General features: G+C 37.5%; 1 protein-coding gene across 4 annotated transcripts in view; it reads right to left on the bottom strand.

The window, feature by feature from the left end:
• Nucleotides 1-20,545, bottom strand: part of CFAP69 (cilia and flagella associated protein 69) — a 60,615-nt gene extending 40,070 nt beyond the window's left edge. For 3 of the 4 annotated variants that reach the window (XM_045496987.1, XM_045496988.1, XM_045496989.1), the window contains exons 1-6: nt 20,161-20,545; nt 10,319-10,378; nt 8,458-8,523; nt 5,963-6,072; nt 3,248-3,324; nt 832-930 (exon numbers count right to left, since the gene is read on the bottom strand). In XM_045496987.1, the coding sequence (XP_045352943.1) occupies nt 832-930; nt 3,248-3,324; nt 5,963-6,072; nt 8,458-8,523; nt 10,319-10,378; nt 20,161-20,280 (532 nt within the window). In that variant the 5' untranslated portion in view covers nt 20,281-20,545. Of the gene's footprint in view, nt 1-831; nt 931-3,247; nt 3,325-5,962; nt 6,073-8,457; nt 8,524-10,318; nt 10,379-20,160 lie in introns of those variants that run through there. The other variant, XM_045496990.1, reaches the window with a different exon arrangement.
• Nucleotides 20,546-26,577: the final 6,032 nt, after the last annotated feature.

The following is a 26,577-nucleotide window of genomic DNA, read 5'->3' as shown; positions in this document are numbered from 1 at the left end:
CCTGGCTTGATACCACCCATTTCAGTGTGACTCATTTTACCATTATATATTAAGATCCCTTAGCTATAATATACAGAACTTTCTTCCCAAAGATGAGTGAGAATGTTATTAGCATTTAGAATTTAACATCTAATTGGGTGGAAAAGATATTGTGAATAATTATAGAAGAGTTAGAGAAACAATAAATAATATCATTAACAGTATTAAATAACATTAATAATAATAATTACAATTAAACTAATTTAGGCATTACTTTTAAAACTGTATCCTAAATATTTAGTATTAGAATAAAAATATCATGCAAATAATTATATATGTATGTGTATATATATAAGTATATGTGTGTGTATCTATCTATCTATATACATTTACACATACATACATACATACATATCCTTCTTATAAAGGTCATGGATGTAATGATTTCTTTGGAGTCTTCCAGAACAACAGACAATATCTTAAGAGTAATTGGGTGAGGTTTTCCAAGAACCACTGACTCATCAAGACCCCTGGCTCTAGGGCGTAAGTGACTTATGGAGATGTGCACAGGACCACAATCCTCAATAAAAACCACAGGCCCCAAGCAAAGACAAGACTCATTCTTCTTTCCTTTCTGAGTCTCCCAGATGCTCTATCCATATTTACACTCTATGTCTTCAATAAACTCTGCTCTTACTACCTCTCAGCTTGTGTTTGAGTCCTATGGGAATACCTCTGGGTCCTTGGATCCCACTAGCTTGCATCAATCCCACCATGTCTTTGTAGGTTCAAAGAGACAGAATAATGTTTTGTAGACGTAAGTTGTTACTAAAAGACTACCGAAAACTTCACCTGTAATATGCTTCTTTGGTGGTTCTGCATGATAGAAGTCAACAATACACTTACAAATTTGTATCCTCAATTCAGAATTTGGTATTTTCATTAATTCACCTGCCAGAAAGATAAATGAATGCTATTTAATAACACTGTCATAAGTTTATTTGCAAATTTAAATGTGTGAGTAATATGATTAAAAATATCCTCACTGGAAATTCAAGCTGGATCATGTATTTTATACATGCACACACATACACAACATCCATACATGAAATACCTTGGATCTATCCTTATAACATTTGGCCCCTCAATCAACTCAGCCTCTTCTTCCCAAGGAGAAAGGAATGGTGATTAATAGCATAAATGCTGGAACCAGATGGTTTTAAGATTAAATACTGGCTCTGCCATTTACTACCTATGTAAACTTGTATGTTTTCTCATCTATAAAATTTGTATAACAACAGTTTCCACTTTAAAGATTGCTGTGGGGATTAAATGAGTTAATATGAGAAAAAGCTGAGAATAGAGTCTGGCATATAATAAGTTACTATTATTATTTTGGCAAGATATGGGTTATACACACACACACATATGCACATGTGTGCGTGTGTGTGTCCCAACTGGAGACTAGAGTTGGGAGAATCAACTTCAGGGCTGAACCAGATCTTGGTGGAATCTGTGAGGGAAACAGATAATGAGGTGTTCCCGGAAAATCTGTGATTTGCATTAGGATTTGCACAATGTTCACCTCTGGGAGTGGTCAGTGAGTAGGGACACAAATGGACCAAAGGAGAAAGCACATAGGAAAGCTTCACACTTGCTTTAGGAGTATCTATCTGCAAAAAATACCACTAAAATAAGAAAAAAGAAGAAGAAGAAAAGAAGACAATTTCCAGATGATTCCCTTAATTTTTTGAACACTTCCTTTTATGTTGAAAAATCATTACATTTTGGAAAAACTTAGTCAACAGAAACAACTAAACTTTTCCAACAAAACTAAACAAGTTTACGGGAAATTCTAAGGTTTCTCATCTGCTCCCCACCCTTTTAGTTCTTGTAAGTTTAGATCATTTCTTACGGTTTCCTGTTTTATCTCAGGACAGAGTACCAACATTTTCCCTCATACGTTTCCAAAATCCTGCTCTTGAATCAGAAATAATTATCACTTAGAAGAAAAAAGTATTATGACTTACTACTAGGTAGAAGCTGGAAGTTATTAGTAAAAATAACTACAACATTTGTTCAACCCCTTATACTCTATACAATTATTTTAGCTTAAAACTCATCTTTTCAGCAATTAAAAAATAAGGGACAGGACAGTAGTATTTGCAGTCAATAATCAGTGAAGGGAGCTCATTTTAAGCAAAGAGTTCATACTTCCTTCATTCTTCTATAGGCAGGCAAGCAGTTATTCAGCAAAGACCAGACTGACACAGTAATAAAGAGCCATGTATTTATCATACAAATGCCTGCCAACACTCTTATGGAGGCAACATTTAAAAACAATAAGGGCAATAGAGGCATTTTTTAATGTTATCATCCAAACATGCATCTTTTTTTTTTTTTTTAATGTTTATTTATTTATTTTGAGAAAGAGAGAGAAAGGGAGAGGGGCAAAGAGATAGGGAAAGGGAGTATCCCAAGCAGGCTCTGTGCTTGGGCCCAGTCCCACAAACCATGAGATCATGACCTGATCTGAAATCATGAGTCAGATGCTTAACTGAGTCACCCAGGTGCCCCCAAACCTACATCTTTTATGTATTAATGTTATCATGTCCTCCTTTGGGTTGGCTTCCCATTGTAAATTTCCACTGATGGTAGAAATTCACAGAGTTCAAGTTTCCTATTAGTTTCCAGCCTGCCTCCTCCTTAAGGTCATCTTATTTAACTCCCCACATTTATTCTAATTTCCTGGACACCCTTACTCCATTCTAGCCCATAATAATTTCTCCCAGAATCTACCATAGAAGACTAATGAAACTTATTTAGATATAAAAGGATGTCTCACCATTTTATGATTTTATATAAAATTTTAGATTTAATGAACAATTTGGATCCCAATGATTCTAGCAATTAGACTAGCAATTATGAGAGTTTAACATTGAAAACATTTTTGTGATTACTGAGAGGAACACATGTCTGATTTACAAAAAAAGTTAAATATTTCAACAAACTAAATAACATCAAGACAAATAAACATCTGCCAGTCCTTAAATTAAGGAACACAGAATCTTGTTGGTATTATAAAATGCCTAAGTGGATAATGATAACAAAAATTATCATCAAGCACGCTATGATTAATTCCCAACCAAAAACAAGAAAAGAACCTACATTTGAGGGACTCTAAGACTTAGTATATAAGACACTTTTTTCTTGACAGTAGGGCCTGTCATACGTTACACCCCTCTACCTTAAGGAAATCTTAACTTACCCAGAAGAGCGATTGAATTAGCAGTATCTTCAGCATATGTTATTTCATCCGATACTTTCTTTTTCAAAAATGGCAAGCTTCAATAAGAATGAAGAACAAATGAATTATGTTTAATAAAGTCTGTAATTGAGCCATTTGTAAAGTATGAGAAATCTTCCTTTCTAAAGAAAACAATGAAAATAATATCCTATTCTGTAGCCCTGGGAGAATTGGCAACTATCAAAAAAATTTTTGTTTCTAACTAAGTGACCAAAAGGAAAATAGGCTTATAAAAATAAAGAGAGATGGACATAAAAGGCAAAGGTTAAGAAAGCCATCTTGCAACACTGTATAAATAAAAAACTTAAGAATCCTCTTTTCTCTCTGAAGGCAAAGTAATAATGGATTACACGTATACCTCTATCAAAATTAGGAAGACACTGAATAATCAGACACAAATCACAGACCTCGGCTTACCTAGAACTTGAAAACTGCTCTGCTCAGGGGCTTTTAAAGTTCTGAAAATCTGATAGATGAATGGTCTATTTGTTCTCAAAGGTTAGTGACCTTTTCCTTATTAACTGGATTTTCCTTATTAACTGGATTAACTGGATCCTTGTTACCATCCACAAAATAACAAATACACTTTTTAAGACTCTAAAGAATCCAAGTTAACAAATATTAATTATATTAGACTTCTATTTCACAGCTACTATAAGCAAAGCTATTTGAAAATAATTTATTTAAAAATCATAAAAAGAAGGGCATTCAAACCTAAGTCATTAGTCTAAATGTGAGAGATAAAAGTTATTTCTTAAATACAAAATATTAACTATTTTGGCATTTCATGCGTTCAAAATTTGAATCTCCTGTACTATATAAAGTATAATATATCCTCTCTATAGGACTTTTAATTCATGCTTTTCAAGAAAAATTTAAAGATATTTCAAGGGAAAGCTTTGAAAAGCACAATTTTATAAATGCCACAGAGATTCATTTTTTAGTGTTTGTTAGAACTTTTCATTTGAAACCAATAACTTGTTACTTGTTATCCAGCTCGTTGTTGAAATCTCTAAAGTGAAGAACTCTAAAATTACTTTTTGTCCTCAAACTTTTCTACCAAAGAAAACAACCTAAAAGATAAAGCTAGAAAAGTTCCCCCCAAAAGGTTATGAAAATAATATGCATTATATCTCTGATGTAGTGAGAAAAACATAGGCACCAAAAACAGAAAGGCTAGGTTTTATTTTTTATTTTCAATGTTTTTATCTCCCAAAAATGTCTTGAGGAAAGAATCAATCATGTGAGGGTGAGGTATGGAGAAATGCAGGATGAAAGCAGAAATTATTAAAGAAAACTATTAAGTAATTTGAATAATTATGAAATATGAGGGAAAGTGAAGAGTGCAATTCAAGTCTGTCATATTATGTAAGGAAATATTCAGTTGCAGCTTTCACACAGAACCAGTTCTTGGTCAAGCTCCATAAGAGCATTGCTGTTGAAAGTAATGCTTATAAACCTGGTATTCTAGGACTTGCAGAGCCTCAGAATTTGAAACGATAACAATATAATCCACATCAATATCATAATTTGCAATTAGTACATTAAAAAAAAGAGAGAGAGGGAGGGAGCCAAACCATAAGAGACTCTTAACAACTGAGAATAAACTGAGGGTTGATGGGGGGTGGGAGGGAAGGGAAAGTGGGTGATGGGCATTGAGGAGGGCACCTGTTGGGATGAGCACTGGGTGTTGTATGGAAACCAATTTGACAATAAATTTCATATTAAAAAAAAAAAGTTCTTTAAAAGCACCAGAGTAATAATTTACTTCTTTTTTTTTTTTTCATGGTCTGTATTAAAAAGTAAGGTATGGTAAAGGTATTCAATAAATGATTTTTGATTATTTTATTCAGATATCAAAGAAATTAAATGTATATAGTTATAAAATTTTAAAATATTATTGCTACTAAACCTAAAAGTGAGTGTTAAAACTACCATATATATATGCTCCTACTAGTGTTATTTGTGTATTAAAAGAAACATGCTATTTAAAAAGTTGAATTGTTAGAAAGATTTAGAAGGTTAAATTATCAGAAAGGTTTATTCCTACTTTGAGAAATCTCCTCTATTATATTGAAACCTAAAAATGGATGTCTTGATTAGCTACTATGTGGCAGCAAGGAAGCAGAAGATATTCCTAGTTGCCCCAAATGGGTGAAGAAACAATAGTATGGAGGATAGAATATATTACTTTTATAATGCTGACCTCTAATTTACATTTAAAATATATATACCAAAAATAACTGGTGACATTTTATTCTTCATTGGAATTTGAAAAATCAATAAAACATGACTCAGAAGTTAATATATCTTTGAGAGCCAAATTTTCTAAACAGAGGAAAAAATACTAGGCAAACTATTTAGTATTGTTCATAAATTTTCTCAAAAATTCTCTAAAAAAATCATAATTTCTTGCTTTCATCTCACATTTATCATTCACTTGAGAGCAACTTATTGTGAGAAAAAATTTTAATATAGTTTAATCTCTTGTGGCTAGAATCTCCCATTACAATAAAATTGACCACCTCTGAAATATCAACTGGAATCAAGTGATCCAGTGAAGTTTTTGAGTTCTTTATCACATACTATACCATGATGCATATCTTTGTAATATAAAATAAAATATAATAATATGCTACATGCTAATGTAAAATAAAGTTAAAGAAAAAAACTTACCCACATAATTTTAGGATATTAAATGCAGATTCTATAAAGTGGGGCTGGTTTTCAATTTTTTCTGCACACAGATTCAGAATTTTAAATATTTGTGCTAAATCCCTTAGGGGCTTTAATATTTTTAGTTAAGAAATAAAATAAGATTAATATTTTTATTAACATACTCTATAGCACTTCTCTCAAGAAAGTCTATAGAATTCCATCTATTTTGTTAAATGTGGTTGACACTTTTATTTTTTATTTTTTGACACTTTTAATTATACTAATTTTGAAGTCTAAAGAGGAAAACTTGGAACCATATATTTTTTAGGAATATTATTTAATTTTTGTCTCAGTAATCGCTTATTCAAAATATCATTTTCCCTTACCACACCTTTAGAATTTGATTACCAACTACTACACCATGGATTCAGCTGATCAATAACTTACTATTGGAAATAAGAAATAACACATAGAAAAAAATAATAGCTCAATTTTATACTTTGTTTTTCCCCCACCCACACACAAAACATACACTGCTCCAGAATAAGCAACCCAAACCTACCTTATTTATTTTATTAACATTATTCAGATGCATGTTCTTACTTTTATGTTGTAAATTGGCTGAGATTTTATTTCATTTAAAACTCATGAAATGAGGGGCACCTGGGTGGCTCAGTCAGTTAAGCATCCAGCTTCAGCTCAGGTCATGATCCCATGGTTAGTGAGTTCGATCCCTGCATGGGGCTCTGTGATGACAGTGGGGAGCCTGGAGCCTGCTTCAAGTTCTGTGTCTCCCTCTCTGTCTGCCCCTTGCCCACTCATTCTGTTTCTCTCTCAAAAATGAATAAACATTAAGAAGAAACTAATGAAATAAAAATTTTGCTTTTATATTAGTCTAAAAACAAAATTTATCTTCTCTAAATCTTGAGGTAACAGCACCTTTTATCTATTTAAAAACCCCAATTGGTGGGTGCCTGGGTGGCTCAGTCAGTTAAGCATCCAACTTTGGTTCGGGTCATGACCTCATGGTTGGTGGGTTTGAGCCCCACATCAGGCTCTCTGCTGTCACCACAAAGCTTGCTTTGGATCCTCTGTCCTCTTTCTTTACCCCTACCTGGCTCTGCTCCCACTCTCTCCCTTTCAAAAATAGATGAACATTAAAAACAAACAAACAAACAAACAAACAAACAAACAAACAAACAAACAAAACCCCACCTGGTGCATAACAGCCAGTTCTGGAACTCTCTGTTACCAATCTGGTAAGATGACTACAGGGAGTGAGAGTTTCCTGTGACAATTGCACTGCCTTTTATAATAGCTAATATATGCAAAGGTTAAAACAGTAACAACAACAACAACAACCCAACAATAAACTGGTTCTTAAACACAGTTTTGAGCTGCACTGGTTTCCACATATTCTGATCAGGGTGGTATATACAGTGGAAATAATATATTTATATAATGTTTTGCAGGTTATCAAGCACCTGCATGTACATTATCTAGCCTTCCTAACAACATGATGAGGTGCTGTTATCCCGATTTTCTTAAGAGGTGGAGAAGTTAGTACGTTTATCAACAGTACAAATAATCAGGTAAATTGGTAAAAATAAGACTTTGACTTGACCCTCCTAACTACATCCATTGGGGCACCTGTAAAGTGACTCTTTTGGCACAGGTCATAATCTCACAGTTGTGAGATCAAGCCCTGCATTGGGCTCAGTGTGGAGCACAGAGCCTACTTGGGATTTTCTCTCTCTCCCTCTCTCACTGCCTCTCTCCCCTGCTTGTGCTCCTTCTCTCTCAAAATAAATAAATATACTTTTTAAAAATTGCCATTATCTGTGCAGAGTTAATCGCATTATAGTGTTTCTTCAATTTTATATTCCCTGGTAAACAAAAAATATAATTCTGTGAAAAATACAAATGTTAGATATTTTCTGTGGTAGACAGAATAATGGATTGCCCAAAGTTGTCCATACCTTAATTCCTAGAACTTGGAATGCAAATGTTACCTTACATGGCAAAGGGACTTTTCAGATGTGATTACGTTAAAAGCCTTGAGATGGGACTGTTATCCGAGATTATCCAGGTAGGCCCAAAGTAATCACAGGGGTTCTACATGGGAAAGAGAGAGGCAGGAGAGGATCACAAAAGATGTGACCACAGAAGCAGAGATGAGAGTGGTGCTACTCTGAGGAAGGGGCCATGAGCCAAGGAATGCCGGCCACCTTAAAAGCTGGGAAAAGCAAAGACAGGGATTCACATCTAGAGCCTTCAGAAGGAACCAGCCCTGCCAACACCTGACGTCAGCCCAGTGAGGCTGATTTTGGACTTGTGACCTCAAGAACTGTAAGAAAAAGCTTTAGGATGTTTGGTGACACTAAGTTTGGGGCAATTTGTTATAGCAGCAAGAGGAAATGAATACATTTTCTAATAAAAATTCTCCCATTTCAGGATAAATGAAACAAACCCATAAAGATCTAGATACAGATATAGATATATGTAAAGGATACAAGTCCATTCTGATAACACTGCACCAGTTTCTTGACAGATTTAAGTTGTTCTTCTTCTAAATCATCCTAAAACAAGTTATCTATTTTAGTTCTTTTGTACTGTTAAATATGTTGAGATATTAAAATTTTTCCTGAATATAAAAAGAAAGTAAATTGAAACTGTTAATTATTAAGTTACTATATTATAATGCAAGCATTATAAAATATTTCCTCAAACAGTGAAGGTAAAAATAAATATATCATTTAAATTTGATTAGGAAGGGGCACCTGGGTGGCTCAGTTGGTTAAGTGTCTGACTTCGACTCAGGTCATGATCTCACAGTTCGTGGATCCGAGCCCTGTGTTGGGCTGGGCTCCGGGCTGACAGCTCAGAGCCTGGAGACTGCTTCAGGTTCCATATTTCCTCTCTCTCTGTCCCTCCCCTGTTCGCACTTTCTCTCAAAAATGAATAAACGTTAAAAATATTTTTTTTTAATTTGATTAGGAAATTGAGAATCAAAAGTAGATTATTATAAAAGCAGCATTTGTTTCCATTAATAATATTAACAATACTTGAATTCACTGAGCATTTTTCTATGCCATGCACCATTATGCTCTATTGATACATGTCATTTAATTAATTTTTAAAATAACCGTATTAGGAAGGTACCATTACTATCTCTATTTTCCAGAATAGGAAACTCAAGTGGAAACGCTAATTTGTCCAAAATCACCTAGCTAGTAACTGGAGGTGTTAGGAGTCAAAGTTGGCTATCTGGCTGTAGAAATTGTATTTTTAACCTCTAAACCAAGCCCAGTGTAATGGCACAAACATCTTCAGCAAATTAAAACAAAACAAAGAAACAAGAACAACACTCAATACAGTGATATGTTTGTTTTCATAACTGAATCACACTGTCCTTTTAAAGTTCTTAAATTGTTCATAAGAAGCTGTGGCATTTTCTATACATTTTTTTTTGGTCTACCTTTATTTAAAAACTAGTTGGAACTCTATGTAGTTGGGTTTTCTTTTTTTTAATGAAGGCACATTCAAAATTAAAAATAACTTTCACAACAAACACAGCCAGCAAGAGATAAATTATTCTTATAAGGGCCATTATTTTTATTGTGCTTTTTCTCTATGTGAAAATGTGAGACTAAAAAATGCTAACACAGTAACTAAATTTTTGGCCTACTAATCACTAGACACTTTTTTTGATTGACTCTACCATGATCAACCCATTTTCCACATATTAAAAGCATGAAATCTTCATCCTGTAGTCATGTTATAGTGTGTGCTGGCTTTTAGGCATGCAATCGATTCTTGGGTAATGTCAGGAGAGTGTGGTGTGTGAGCATGCATGAAATGCATTTATTATCCTTCCTCCCAATGCCTACACTCTCCACTTTGAGTCTCAGATCTGAAATAATTTTATTTCCATTCCATTCTGTATAAGATCCCTCTCAAAGTAGATTAACTTATGAATATGTCTGAGTGTGTATATATCCAGATTTCATGTCAGGAAATTTTAAGTAGTACATCATGAATCACTTTTTCTACTCTTGTTCCCCACATCCTTTTTGGTAACAAGCAATTAATAGAGGCTGGAGGAGTCTTCCTGTACTCTTCATACCTTCTGTTTATATCTACCATGGATTTGTCCATCCCACAAAACCAAATGAAATCTCCTCCAGCCTCCATACCAGGTAAAACACATTCATACTAAATTTAAACAGTCCTTGAATATGAGAAATGTTCCTATTTGAAATGTTTTCAACAAAAAGGAATAAACAAGACTTATTTTGGGGGAATACATGTTACCTTTCAGGGAAATCATAGTTTATAAGTGATACAGTAGAGAAATTTTCTCTCAAAGCTTACTTTATCAGTTTCTTCAAGGAGTTTGATGACGCGATTTAGGTCCATGGTCTTGAAAGCACCCTAAAAAACATACAACTCTTACAATTCTGTGTCATGAGAATCAAGAAATCACATCAAACACACTATTTTTCTATGATATTATCCCTCAGCAACTTAAAAGTATCTTATGACAAAAAGATAGTGAGGAGAAAGGGATAATGGAGGGATGGGCAAAATGGGTGAAGGGGAGTTAGAGATAGAGACCTCCAGCTATGGAATAAGTTACAGGGATGAAAAGTACATACAGCATAAGAAATAGAGTGAATGGTATTCTAACAGTATTGCATGGTGACAGACAACAGCTACACTTGTGATGAGCATAGCATTAACTATACACTTGTGGAATGACTATGTTGTACACCTGAAACTAATGCAACATTACATGTCAACTGTACTTCAATTTCTATAAAAGATATGGAGGGGAGAATGAAAAGCAGATGAGACCTTATAGGAGTAAATAAATTTTGGAGTTGAAAAAAATATTTTAAATGCCTCTTGAATTCTAGTATTATCTTATAATCTTATGGTCTTTAAATTTCAAAACACCTGTAATAATCGCACTTCCATGCTTTGGAAAATGAAATGATCCGGTACATATATATTCCACATCCCACACATGCACAATACATTGAGTTTGTCTATGCAGATATACATAAGACTCGCTTCTAAACTATAGGTAGGAGATCATCTTCCTGAACTAGGTATCCCCTTTCTCAGGTGGTACCAGCATTCTTACAGTCATCAACATTAGAAAACAGAATTTCCAAGTTCTATAGATTTTACATTTTAAATATTTCTTGAGCGCAACTGATTTATTCACAGAGTTGTGAATGTATCCTGCTGTTCTCAGTGCCTCTACTCTCCCACCCTTCATCATAGTCCTCTACTCTATGGTGAATAATAAAACTCAATTCTGAACATAACCCATCTAAATCATTCAGTTACTCTCCATTAGTGCCCCTCACCCCTCCTCTATTTTCCTTCCCTTGGTTAAACCCCACGGGTGCTTCAAAACTCAGCTCAGGTATTGCCTCCCCAAGGGAAGGAAAAAGATAGAACAAATGTCCTTCCTTTGTGCTCCCATAGCACCCTAAGTTCTTTATCCACTACAATTCCCATCATGGTTCTAGAATGGTTTGCATGTTTATCCCCCACCACACCCTCCCCAAAGCTCACTCAAGGCAAAGACTTTTGTTTTCTGGCACCCCAGCTCCAGAAACTGGGCCTGGCATATGAAGTTATTTGTAGGTAAGCGGAGAAGGAAACAGGAAGTGCTATCATCCCAAATTTAAGTACTTATACAAAAATCTCCACATTTTAAATTCAGTTTTGGGGATTAATGCTTTGTTGCATGACGTTTTCTTCCCTTTTTTTAAAACCTTTTTTAAGTTTATTAATTTATTTTGAGAGAGAGAGCACACACATCAGCACAGAGACCACTTCAGATACTCTGTCCCCCTCTCTCTGCCGCTTCCCTGCTCATGTGGGCTTTCTCTCTCTCAAAAATAAATAAACATTAAAATTTTTTTTAATAAAAAATAACTTCAAAAAAATTATATAAAAGATGATGATATAAAAAAATTCAAAAGGGAAGAAAATCCTACTTATTCCTATCATCTAAATACATCTACTTTTATATATAATTTTGTTTTTATATATTTATTTTTATATGCTACTTTCTGTTTTTGTTTACATGTATAAATATATAATTTAACTTAGTGTTAATACCATTGTATTTTGATTCCTAAATCTATAATACATATCTTTCCCTATGTCTACATAGATATTATTCTATTCCCTCTTAAGTCTAGAATTTCCTTTCCTTTCACAATTACAAACTCATATATTCTAATCTCAGGCAATGTCTTTCAAAAACAATTTTCAGGGGTGCCTGTGTGGCTCAGTTGGTCAGGTGTCCTGCTCTTGGTTTCAGCTTAGGTTGTGAACTCATGGCTCGAGTTCGAGCCCCACATCCGGCTCCATAATACCAGTGCAGAGACCTGCTTAAGATTCTCTCTCTGTCTTTTTCAAATAAATAAACTTAAAAAAAACAAACAAACAAAAAAACAATTTTCAGTAAAGTGTTCTAATTTTAAGTTTGTAGGGTAAGTATCTGAGTGAGTTTATTAACTCCAAATGCTTTTTACCAAAAAAATAATCAAAAAAGATTTCCTAAATACTGCTCTTTACCTGGTATTATGGTTATCCTTAAAAACTGTTATATTTTACTGTTAAGTTGTTTAAATTATTAAATTTACTGTTACCAAAAAAGTTGATGAATAGAATTTTGTCTTTTAAGATTTGAGTTCAGTGCCATCTGCCACTACCTCAGTTGTCTTCTTTCTTCCTCTTGGAAAAAAGAGGTTTTTGTTTTCGGATTTTCTGCAATATTGTTTTTGAAGGTTGGAAAGCATATTGAAATGAAAAGTCAATGCAACATTTTCTTTTTAATACCTGCATGTATTATCAGAATTGTTTTTCCCAAGTGAGCAGGTATAACTTTTATTAAGAAACAGAGAGTAGTAAAGGTTAAAGCATAGATTCCTTTCAGATTTATGTTGATTACTTCATGCTACTCTGTGTGTTACTTGCTAAGCATATATTGTATTTTTAAGATTTCTCCTGCCCTCCCTCCTTTAGCCTGTTCCTCCTTCCATCAATATTTAGAAGCAGCTTCTAGGTTTCAGAAACTGTGCTAAATGTGGGGAACAACACTGCTCTGACCTCAAGTAGCTATCAGTCTGGCATGGAATACAAGTAATACAAATAAAAAGCTACAAAATGCTCCCTGGATGCTGAAAGGCGTGCTCTGGAAGCACACAGACTGGAAGCACAGAAAGCATGACACAGTTGCTGTAAAAAGTAATTGGCAGGGAGAGGTGAGGAGGAGTAGGATCTGTGAGATGAACTGAAGGTTTGAGAGGTGGAGACAGGGAGTAGCATATGTGAAGGCCTGGAGGCAAAAGAAAAGGCATTTTGAGGATGGGGAGGAAGATATAGTGCAAAGGACAGTGGCTACAGATGATGCTAATTGGGTAAGTAGAGGTCAAATCATGAATAATAACAATAATGATCATAACAATGATGGTGATGTCTATTTCCAGGTACAGTTGTACTTTCCACGTATTTGCTAATTGAATTGTATGAGGTAGATACTATTATTAACCCCACTTTACAGAATGCCTTGTACGTATCCTATGCTAAAGATCTTCAAAAATATTGAATGGTTTGAGAGACTGGATATATAAACAGACAATGGCCAGACTACCTATGGCAACAGAACTCTAGCCTGTAATCTCTGCAGCAACCAAACCCAGGAGCCATTTGCTCAGGAAAGTCAGAATTTGGCAATGACGGCCAGATTCCCTATTTTTTGCCCCTCATATTGCTATGTAGGACCACCAGAGAAACCCAAATATGCTTCCCAAATCAATCACATAGAATGCCCTGTTTGTAGCTAGCCCACCTCCAGCTTCCCCATGGCAACAACCTCCAAACAGAGCATACCAGAAGCTTTCCCTTTTTTCACTACAAAGCTTCCCTGCCTGCCTTAGAGTCTCTGCCAAATGTAAGTAATGCTGGCTGACTTCCTATATAGCAAGCTCTGTATATTAAATAGTGCCTGCTTATTCTCATCAGGGTGGTCTTTATTTCCACAGGCTTTAACCAGAGGAGTGTAACAATAAAAAGGCAATTTTGTTTGCTGAGTAGAGACTGAACTGGAAAGGTCTAGGCTGAACTGGAAAGGTAGGAGACATCTGTAACTTGAGGCCTTGACTAAGGTACTGGCAACCCAGGCCGACAACAGGGAATGGAAGGAAAAACATCAAGGAGGTAGAGTCTGTGGGACTTAAAGAGTGATTTGATTTGATGGGAGAGAGAGGAAAAGGTGATGATGCTCCTGGGCTTGGGCAATTATAGAAGTAGTGTCACCCTTTGCTGAGACAGGGAAGGCTGGAGGAAGAGGCCTGCGTTGAGGCTAGAGATAAGTTAAATTGGAGGGTAGAGATTTCCAAATCAGAGACTTAAAGTAATAATTGGAAGAGTTTGGGTAAATGAGATCACACAGCAGAATGAAGCAAAAGAGGACATACAGATGTAAACATGAAAATAATTGCTGTTAACATAAGATGTTTATAGAGAATTGTAAAAACATTTAACAAAACATTTTAAGATCAAGTCTAATAAACTGTTTTGAAGAAAATTAGACCTTTACTTACAGTTACAGGATAAACTTATTTTCCCATTTTTTAGTTTTTTAATTGGATTATTTGGGGATTTTTGCTGTATTCTATTTAAATAGAATACATTTCTAAAGACATATAAATGGCCAACAGATACATGAAAAGATGCTCAATATCACTAATCATCAGGGAAATACAAATCAAAACCACAGTGAGCTATCACCTTATACCTGTCAGAATGGCTAAAAACAAGCAAAAAAAAAAAAATGACAAGAAATTACAAGTGTTGGTGAGGATGTGGAGAAAAAGGAATCCTCCTACACTGTTGGCAATAACATAAATTGGTACAGTATGGAGGTTCCTCAAAAAGTTAAAAATATAAGAACTATCACATGATCCAATAATTACACTACTGGGAATTTACCCAAAGAAAACAAAAACACTGATTTGAAAAGATATATGCACCTCTATGCTTACTGTAGCATTGTAATGTTTACAATAGTCAAGATATGGAAGCAACCTAAGTATCCCTGATAGACAAATGGATAAGGAAGATTTGGTATATACATGTAATGGAATATTACACAGCCATAAAAAGTATCAGATTGTGCCATTTGTGACAACACAGATGGACCTAGAGGGTATTATGCTAAATGAATTAAGTCAGACTGAGAAAGACAAATACCATATGATTTTACTCACATGTGGAATCTAACAAAAAACAAATGCATAGGGGCACCTGGGTGGCTCAGTCGGTTACATGTTTGACTTTAGCTCAGGTCATGATCTCAGAATTCATGGGTTCAAGCCCCACATCAGGCTCTGGGCTGACAGGTCAGAGCCTGGAACCTGCTTCAGATTGTGTCTCCCTCTCTCTCTGCCCCTCCCCTTCCCCTGCTCACACTGTCTGTCTGTCTGTCTGTCTCTCTCTCTCTCTTTCTCTCTCAAAAATGAAAAAATAAAACAAATGAATAAATCAACAAATAAAAAGCAGAATCAGACCTATAAATACAGAGAACAAACTGATGGTTGCCAATGGAGAGAAGGCGGGTGAGGAACAGGATAGAAAAAATGGGTGAAGGGAAGTGGGAGATACAGGCTTCCAGTTCTGGAATGAATAAGTCACAGGGATGAAATAGAGAATAGAATCAATGATATTGTAACAGCATTGTATGGTGGCGGATGGTAACTACACTTGTGAGCACAGCGTAATATATATACTTGTCAAATCACTATGTTGTACGCTTGAAACTAATGTAACATCATGTTACCTATAATCATATAAAAGTTTTTTAATGTTTATTTTATTTTTGAGGGAGACAGACAGAGAGAGACAGAACATGAGTGGAGGAGGGACAGATAGAGGGAGACACAGAATCCAAAGCAGGCTCCAAGCTCTGAGCTGTTAGCACATAGCCTGACGGGGGTGGGGGGCTCCAACTCAGACCACGAGATCATGACCTGAGCCAAAGTTGGACACCTAACCGACTGAGCCACCAGGTACCCCACAAATAAAAAAATTTAAAGTGAATTAATATGCTTTGGAGGAGACAAAAATCACTGTTATATAGTTTACTACAAGATGACATATCTTTGGAGGAAAGAAAGTAGGAAGTGTTAAGATGCTTAAGCAACGGTCAGCAAAAGACTCACAGAGAGGGTAACATTTCAGCAAAGTCTTGAAGGAGGTATGAAAAATAGGGGAAAACTCCCAGGCAATGGGCACACCAAGTGCATAGGCCCTCAGGCAGAGGTATAAAATACACCCAGCAAGGTTGAAGAGAAGCCAGGAGGCCAGTGTGGAACACAAAAGGCTTTGTAAGTTATTTATATGAACTTAAATTTCTACTCTGAGCTCAGAGTCAAGGAAGGAAGGACACATAGGTATTAAGATATATTTCCTACACTTAAGGAATCCATATTCTAGGGAAAGAGGCAAAATTTAGACAAACGAAACAGTTGCCAACATAACACAAGTGATAATTAGGTGACAAATGGTGTGACTGAGACCTACGACTATATTCATTTATAAGAAGATCTGTGAGGGTGAAAATAAATGCTTCCTATTGGGAGAGTACTTTACGTTGGAGAGTAGGGAGGTAGGGTAAGGTTTAAATTCAGAAAAGGGGGAAGAGCATTCATTTAGTAAATATTTAATATCACCTCCTGTGTACCATATATTGTGCTGTGCTACTGGGGAATACTGGAAGATTATGGGGGACACCACAGGAAAAGACAACAGGCAAGAATTCTATCTTCTTGGAGGTGACACTAAACTGAGAATCTGGTACAGATTAAGTACAAATAATACATTGGGAAACCCTGAAAACACAACAGAGAAGTAGACCTGAGGCACTTTAGGGAAGGCAGAGACCTCGGATATCATCTAGTTCAGTGGTTTTGAGGCTAAAAATCACTCAAGAGTTTAAAAAAAAATAAATTTATTTATTTTGAAAAAGAAAGAATGAGAGAGAGAGTGAGTGGGTGGGCACAAGCAGAGGAGGGGCAGAGAGAAGGAGACAGAATCCCAAGCAGGCTCCACATCATCAGGGCAGAGCCTGATATGGGGCTTGAACTCACAAATGGAGAGATCATGACCGGAGCTGAGACCAAGAGTCGGATGCTTAACCGACTGAGCCACCCAGCCCCTTGAGACAGCTTTTTAAAAAGTATCAGACTCCATATTGGGGATTATGAGTCAGTAAATCTGGGTTAGGAATGAGCTATGTACAGTTTTTTGAACCCCTCAGATGACTATGATGGTCACCCAGGTTTGGGGCACGCTCCTCTCAAACAGGCTTGCTTTATAGAAAATAGAGTATTAAGTGATTTGATCAGGGTAATTCTGTGTGGTGACGTAAGGGATAAGAAACTACTGTGGAATCCTGAAAGAGGGGTGAGGCTCAGAGGGAGGAAGGAGGACCATAAAGTGGTATTTATGGAAAGCAGTTTGGGAAGAGATGAAGAGATGCTGACTAGAAGGATGTGACATTCATCCAAGATCAACTGAAGCTTTGTGGTGACAGGAAAAGAGAGCAAGTAGTTCTTTTAAAACTCTATTTGGCATCTCTTGTTTTTTAACACACAGTCTGGAACAGTGGGGGTAGGGTTTGAATTTTGTTTTATTTTTGTTATTATTTTGTTTTATAATCTGAATCCACATGAAACTACTTCCTACAGCTATCCAGGAGTTAAATGTTGTGAAACTCTGTAGCACTGTTCATACTTTACTGCAGCTATAATAAATTAAGCATTGCTACTTCAGGTGGGAAATGAGGTCCTTCAACCAGTAGCAATGACATCACCTGGAAACCTGTTAGAAAAGCAGAATCCGGGGCTCCTCCCCAGCCCTACAGAATCACAGTCTGATCTTGATAAGATCCCCAGGTTTTCCAAATGGACGTTAAATTTTGAGAAGCACCTCTAGAGGGCTTCTGATTCTTTAGAATGAAAACAACATTAAAATAAATAGGAAATTGGGGCGCCTGGGTGGCTCAGTCAGTTAGGCATCCGACTGTTGATTTCTGCTCGGGTCATGGTCTTATGGTTGGTGGGTTTGAGCCCTGCCTTGGGCTCCGCCCTAATAGCATGGAGCCTGCTTGGGTTTCTCTCCCCATCTCTGGCCCTCCCCCACTCATGCACTCTCTCTCTGTCTCTCTCTCTCTCTCTCTCTCTCAAAATAAATAATTTTAAAAATAGGACATAGATAAAGGTAAACAATTTGTGATTTCAAGCATAGAATGGAGCTGACTTAAAACATTGAGGTAGACTCTCCAAAGTCACTTTTAGCTACCAGTATATACTTACTGTCTCTCAAGTGTTCCAAGGGTTCCATGAGTCTTTCCTCTACTGGTCTGAGGCAGAGGTCTAAAAGGTTATCATTTCAATGATGGCAAAGATGGCTAGACCTCACTCCGATTAAAGAAACTAAGTAACTCTCAGTTAACTTCTCATGGCCTCATTTGTAAGAACAACTACAAAGAATACCCAAAAAGGTTGAGTGATCATTTTTCCTAGCTCTAAAAAAGTTTTTATCTCATTTCTTTTGGTAGAAACTGCCTTCTCCAGTACTTTGAAAAATATTAATGCTTCTCCAAGTACTTATTAACAAGCTAGGAACTCCAATTAATACAAAAATAGTTCTACCTGAAAGAGAATCCAAGGCTCTGTAAGGAGGGGTAATAATGAAAGAAAAGGAAAAAAGAAAGGGAAAGGGGAAGGGAGAAAATACACACACATATACACAGGTTTACTAGTTTTGCTTTACTTGATATGTTGTGGACTATTCTGGCTTTGGCCTGTTAAAAGCATTTCCCTTTTTTTTTTCTTTTTAGCCCATGCTAGCCTGCCTCGTGTAACTTTGCCCCCCATCCCTGCCACCTCTTTTACAGCGAGTGAAGGAACAAGAGCCATTAGATACCAAATTCACCTACTTCTCAGTTGCGCCCGGTTCCTGGGACAATGGCGGTAACGTTGAGCCCCCCTGCAGCCTTGGGAGTGGAGAGCTGCTGCTCCTGAAAGTCTTTCTTCTCCCTACCCTATTGGAATACGTCCACAAAACTGATAAGGTAAATTCCCCGTTCCTCCTCATGCAAAAGTGCTGTTGCCCACAGTTAAAACCGTGCAAATGTCAGAGAGTCCTCAGGGAGTTCAATCTTATTCCCAAAGAAGAGGTCCCCAGTCAACTGGCCACTCCCAAGGAACTCTCCAAGGTTCCAGGATGTGGACGTAGGAGACAGGGTTCCTGACGCAGCCTGGGACTCGCAAAACCTCCACAGGAATTCCCATAGTGACCCCACGACATCAGTGTGAAGAGGTAGGGTGGGATTCCTCCAGAGAATTCACGCTTTAGGGTTTGATCAATACTCTCCAGGGAGGGGCAATGGAACCCTAGTATGAAACAAACGACGTGGAGTTCACAAACACTTCCGCCACGAATGGAGATCTAGCCGAGGGTTCCGAAGTGAAACATCTCAACAGACCAACTTAGAAGAACTAATTTTGTATTCCTAATAAAAATAAACTCAAAACCAAATACAAGTACAGTAAAATATGTAAATTCTGTTCTCTCTCAACTCCGGCTCCACAACCAGCCTCCAATTTCATATGAAAATGAGGCTACTTTCTAATTTTGACAGATTTTCCTTCCCTCCAGGTGTAGGTTTTAAAGTGGGAGCTAATTTAAACACGAGAGATTTTACCCCTATGTCAAGAACATCACTTACTAACAGGTATCTACGTACAAGCCCATTGCAAACAAAATGCTCATTAAATCCATGATTTTGCTACAAACGTGTCCTTTCCTCCCACGCCCTTCGTGGTCACACTTTTCGAAGAAAAGCGGCAAAACCTTGCTTATTCTGCTTAGTGGGACGATGCGGGAGAACCTCGCGCCACAGTCCCCAGACAGGTTGGCTGACGACAGCTGGACCCTCCCACCGGCGGCAGTTCTCGGAAGGATCGGCGTTGCCTTGGGAACCTCAGTCCCGCGGGCTCCGACTGTTTCCACTTCGGCCCCCATTTCCGCCCTTTGCTGCCCCCAGGCCTCTCCCGCCCCCCCCCCCCCCCAGATCCCAACCTCCCCTCCACACTTCCCAAAGCACAGATACCCGACCATACCTGTGCGTCCTCGTCCTCCGTCACCACCCCGACCACCGGGATTTGGCGAGGGCTGCTGGACCTGTTCCTGCGGCCCGGTTCCGGGACCTCGGAGGTCCCCGCGGCCTTAGCTACCGACATGGCTGAAGTGGGAGGGAGGGAGGGATGGAGGGCGGGGGTGGTCCTCCAGTCCTACACAGTTCCCTTAGCCTCAAGATCCACAGAGTCCCCCCCCAGCAAGAAGCGAAAGCCGCCGGAGAGCCGCTAGGGTCGCGAAAAGCCTCGGGAGTCCGGCAGTGGCCTCGGCCACCACGACGCCACCCTTATTATCAAGCCAGCGCAGCCCACCGGCGGACTTCGGCTCCCGCGGGCTGGCGGGTTGTTAACAAGCCAGAGCGTTGCTAGGGGCGGGGTCGGGGGGGGGGCGTGGCAGAAGCGTCGGCTCCTACGGAAGCCTGGGGAGCCAAACTACCCCAAACCCTAAAGGCACCTCCAAGTTGCGAGGAGCTCAGTTTGGTCGCTGGCGGGAGGGAGGCGGGAGTAGACGACCCCGGTACGTGGCAGTGGCGTGTTAGTTTGGCGTCTTGTGTTCTCAGTCTTGCTAGTTTGCGCCGGGCCTTAAAGTAACGCAAGAGTGGGTGGAGAGATGAGGGGTGGATGTGGGTTGTAAGAGTGATGGGTGATGGATAGGTAGTTTTAGAGGTGGAGCAGTTTATCTCACCTCAGAGGAGTGACCCGTGTCACCTACAATCCCTGCCTTTTCCCTCTTCTGTGCTTTCGTGGCTCTACCAGATAGTTAAATAACAAACAAGGCATAGTACACAGTGTTAGAGGTTTTGAGTCAAATCATGGAATCTAGAAGCCCCACGTTTCCCCCTTTCTCATAAATTTTTAACATTTCTTGTCAACAGGATTGCTGTGAGAAGACAGAATGAGATGGTAGTTTGCAGACTGGCGTTTTGCACTTAAGTACCCAGGTAAATGGTCAATATTATCATTATCTTTATTATTACTGTTATCTATCCATTGTATCCTGAGTGATGACACAAGGAGGGTCACGACTTTAATGGAAAGCTGCTTATGATAATCATCAGTATAACTTAATCACCCCAAAGGCCATGGCTATGAAAATATCTTAAAGTCCTTTAAACCTTTTCATCTTTTTTTAGCCTGAAGAAACTCTTCAAGATTCATATGTGTTTTTATATTATCTATAAAGTTTATTGCCTTAAAAATTACGGATAACAACCTGCATGAAAATAAATTTCACTTCACCTCTCAGCATTTCTCTCTTCATTTGTAGAATGAGCTGGTCGATCAGTCATTTCTAAGTTTCTTTAACCAGTTCAGACACTGAATGACATTTCTGATGACACAAATAAAAAGAAATGGAAAAACTAGATTGGGCATGCCAGCACTTGATGTAAATCATAGCCAAAGAAACCAAGCTTTTTTGAAAGAGAACTGAGCGTTTCTAGTCTCCATTTCCTCACTTATATTCATTCTTCCACTTTCCTCATCCTTTATCCCCTGAAAGTGCCCTGGAGTCACCACTACATGTGGCCAAAGTCTGTGGACCCTTTCTTGTCCTCATCTTGTACGTATCTCTAGTATTTCTCCCCTTCTTGAAACTCCCTTGCCTGGACTTCAGCTCTCTTTTTGTTTTCCTTTTATCTTTACTCATTGGCGTTTTTAGAGCTCCTTGAAGGCCTTAACACCTAGAGGTGGGTCCAATAGGTGTAAGATTGCTATTACTCCAGGAGAGTATAAAGGTTGTGTCAAGTGTATTAACATGAGCTAAATTGCTGTTGCACATTCCAAGTAAACTATATCAAAAGGAGACTGAAATCACTTGAGTAAACACAAGGGGATCCTGTGAGAATGGCACCCAAAACCAAGATAGTAGTGGAGAGCTGACAGTCGGATGATTTGTTTAATCTTTTGTGTATTGAGCCTGGCATCTCCGGATGAGTAAAGATGAAGAGGAGGGACTGTCAAAAAAAATTTTCCACTTAAAGCAAAGTTTATCTGGGAGTTATCAACTGACTATAGTGTTTCAGCACAAAAGGTGAATCTGATGAGAATCCATAAACCTCAGTGACTGGAAAGTCACACTCTCCTCACTGGACTTAATTGCAGACACTTTCCTAACAAATGAACAAAAAGATTTTTATTTTACTTTAATTGTTTACAAATCTATATATTCATTCTGTCCTATATCCACAGTACCAGTTCCCAATGCTTAATTAGCATGACTCCTGTGAATGCTCCCTTTCTAGCACTTAAAAACTCTTTTCCTGCTCAGTGAAGTCAGTGAAATTCTTCATAGGAAGGGGTTCCCTTACCTAGGAAATTAATAGATTCAACTTTGTAATTTTTTTTTTTAGCTCTAATGGTATTAGTTTTTGTTTGTTTTTAATCTTTTTAATGTTTTATTTTATTTTTGAGAGCGAGAGACAGTGTGAATGGTGGAGGGGCAGAGAGGAAGACACAGAATCTGAAGCAGGCTCCAGGCTCTAAGCTGTCAGTACAGAGCCTGTCACAGGGCTCAATCCCACAAACCACAGATCATGACCTGAGTTGCAGTCAGACACTTAACCCACTGAGCCACCCAGGTGCCCCTAAGGGTATTTGTTTTTATTATTTGACAAATGAGAGGCAACCAGGATGGAAATCTTAACACCCCACATGCAAGCCATCTTGAGTGAATTATTTGTTGTTTCAGGAAGGTTCCAAGCTTCTTCCTGCATTACCTTTGCATATTGTTATACATGAGACTGTCTTCAAATATCTAGCTCCCTGTGAAACCCAGCTCATGTGACTTTTTGGGGGAACCTTCTTTACATCCTCTGTTGGATGCCACTTTGTCATTATGGTTTTGTTCTTACCACATACTTAATGGTGTTTATTGACTCAGGTGCCCAACCCCTTCCTTCTAGAGACTTTGAAAGCAAGGAAAGTCACTTCCCCAGATTTGCACCCCAACCCCTCAGCATAGTATCTAGAGTAATGTTTCTAAAAGCTTAACATGCATCAGAATAATTTGGAAAACTAATTAAAACCGACTGTCTGCACCACACCTCCTGAGTCAGCTTCAGTTAAGCCTAGGGGAGGTCCAAGGATTTGCATGTGTAACAAGTTCCTAAGTGATGTTATGCTCTTAGTCAGGCTAATGGTACTCAACAAATGTACATTAAAGATTTCAACGATTATAAATTGGTTTTTAAATTTTAACTGAAGCCAAATTAAGGCATTTCATAAGTTACCCAGAGTAAGGTAAATTATAAGTCCTTGCTGCTCGAAATGGGTCCTTGAACTACCTACATAGGCATTGTTAGGTAGTTAGGGGCTTGTTAAGATACAGAAGTTCTACCCAGGATGGATCTCCTGAATCAGAATCTCCATTTTAACCAGACTGCCACGTGATTAGTGTGCATATTGAAATTGAGAAGCACTGGTCTAGCGTGATGCGTGTATATTTTCATTAATGTTATTTGGGAGTAGTTTTAACGATCTCCATAAAATTGGCTTTCAGTGAGTATCCATCTGTGTATTTTCCATTTCCTTTGTTTTCTTACTGGTGATAATATTTGTTTTTCTTTTTGTTAAGTGCACCAAGTTTAAGCTTTTAAAAAGCTTTAATTGTTTATATTAGGTAATGAATTTAATTTTTTTTGATATTTTATTTATTTTTGAGAGAGAGAGACTGAGCACAAGTGGGGGAGGGGCAGAGAGAGAAGGAGACAAAATCCGAAGTAGGCTCCAGGCTCTGAGCTGTCAGCACAGAGCCCAGTGTGGGGCTCAAACTCATGAGCTATGAGCTCATGACCTGAGCCAAAGTTGGATGCTCAACTGACTGAGCCACCCAGGGCCCCAGTAAAGGATTTAAGTTTAATCCTTCACTGAACCTTTTAAAATGTATTGTTTGAAGACTCTAAGTTAAGAGCACAGGACAGTTTCCTGACACCACAACACAGAAGGATCTAAGGGTAAAATGACTAACTATTGAAATGGTAAATTATCTCAGCAAAAAGATAAATTAATAGTAGAGAAATGTATGAGAAATAAATTATGGAGAATAGAAATGTTTCAGTCTGATAACACTTTTGCAGAATTAAACATCTGTTTAGTTACAAATTGCAATTCCTTAAAAGCAGCTATAGATTGAAGATTAACTTGACATTTTAATAATATGTTGTCCTATGTACATTTTTTACTTTTAAAATAAAGCTAAGTATATTTTTTATTTATTTATTTTTTGGTTCTAGTTCAGATTTTTTTTTTAACGTTTCAAGTTTTTATTTAAATTCTGGTTAACCTATAGCATAATACTGATTTTAGAAATAGAATTTAATGATTCATCACTTACATATAACACCCAGTGCTCACACAACTGCCCTCCTTAATGCCCATTACCCATTTAGCCCATCCCCCACCCACCTTTCTCCATCAGAAAGTTTGTTCTCTGTCATTAAGAGTCTGTCTTATGGTTTGCCTCCGTCTAGTTTTCTTTCCCCTATGTTCATCTGTTTAGTTTCTTAAATTCCACACGAGTGAAATCAGGGTATTTGTCTTTCTCTGCCTTACTTTGTTTAGTGTAATACACCAAGCTTCATCCATGTTGTTACAAATGGCAAGATTTCATTCTTTTTGATGGCTGGGTAATATTCCATTGTGTATGTGTGCGCACACACACACACACACACACACACGCACGCACACACACCACTTCTTTATCCATTCATCAATCAATGGACATTTGGGCTCTTTCCATAATTTGGCTATTATCGATAATGCTGCTATAAACATTGGGGTGCATGTGCCCCTTTGAATCAGTATTTTTGTATATTTTGGGTAAATACCTGGTAGTGCAATTGCTGGGTCATAGGGTAGTTCTATGTTCAACTTTTTGAGGAACCTCCATACTGTTTTCCAGAGTGGCCATACCAGTTTGCATTCCCACTGAAACTAAGGATATTTTGAACATTAATAAATGTAGTATTAAGAAATAACATTGTTCTTCTGATATTTTTTCCTGATACTTGTTTGCACACTGCCTAATTAAGCAATATTTAGTAAAATTGTAATTATTCATTAGCACAACTTAAGAATGTTTCTAGTAAGTATTTTAGATTACATATGAATTTGTAGTCTCTAAATAATGCCAGATGTTCCAAATGTTCAAACAAATGTTATTCTTTTGTGAGTCAGAGTAATTCATTTTAAATAGAATTTTTATAGCACATAAGAAATGTAATTAGAGTATAGTCTTTGTAGGTTAGCTTTAGGGGAATTATGTAACAGAAAGAAAACATATAAAGCTGGCATTTTATCTACTTCAGTGTTTTAAAAAATCTTTCAGTTTGTGACAGAAACAAAGCTTTAAAGAGAAACAAAAATAATTACCTCTTTCTGACAGAATCATTAGTGCAAATTTGGGAGTAATAAATACATGGGACAGAACAAAAGTAAAAGATCAGCCACCTCTGAAGTCAACTATTCTAATAAAAAATGTACTAATAATCCAAATTGCAAGTGACTTTTAAATAGGAAGATAGAAGAGCTATTCATGTTTAATGGAGAAACTAAATGGTAATATGTAAATGAAATGAATTTATGGAGTGATTTGTACCTAACCAAAGTTTCAGTCCTGTGACTTAGGAATATTCCATGAAATGAAAATGTTCTCCAGCTTTTAGAACTAAAAAGAACTATTGTGTTCACATGGTGGGGGTTACAGTGTAGTAAACCCAGGATAGAACTGTCTTTATTGTGGAGCAGGATTAATCAGACAAGTTTATTCCAATGACATTAATTTTTCAAGGTTTATAACTGACTTGACTTGCTCCAATTCCATGGACTCTGTATTAATTTGCTAGGGCTGCCAAAAGAAATACCACAGACTGGGTGGCTTATACAACAGAAATTTTATTTTCTCACAGTCTGGAGGCTAGAAGTCCATAAGGTGTCCAAAATTGGTTTCATTTTTGAGGCCTCTCTCCTTGGCTTGTAGGTGGACATTTGTCCCTTTGTCATCACATGGTCTTCCCTCAGTGTCTTTATCTCCTTTTTATTTTTAATGTTTGTTTATTTATTTTGAGAGAGAGAGAGAGAGAATGGGAGAGAGAGAGAGAGAGTGAGTGGGGGAGGGCCAGAGACGGGGAGAGAGAATCCCAGGCAGGCTCTGCGCTGTCAGCACAGAGCCCAATGCGGGGCTTATTCTTAGGAACCATGAGCTCATGCATGACCTGAGCAGAAATCAAGAGTCAGAGGCTTAACCAACTGAGCCACCCAGGTGCCCCTTTATCTCCTCTTAAGGACACCAGTTATCCTTGGATTAGGGCCCACCCATATGACCTCATTTTACCTTAAATACCTCTTTAAAGGTCCTATGAATTAATACGAATTTTAGGGGGATTTAATTCATCCCATAACAGA

This window comes from Leopardus geoffroyi, chromosome A2 (assembly GCF_018350155.1).
Source record: "Leopardus geoffroyi isolate Oge1 chromosome A2, O.geoffroyi_Oge1_pat1.0, whole genome shotgun sequence".
Taxonomy (NCBI): domain Eukaryota; kingdom Metazoa; phylum Chordata; class Mammalia; order Carnivora; family Felidae; genus Leopardus; species Leopardus geoffroyi.
This window is presented reverse-complemented; position numbering and strand designations above follow the sequence as displayed.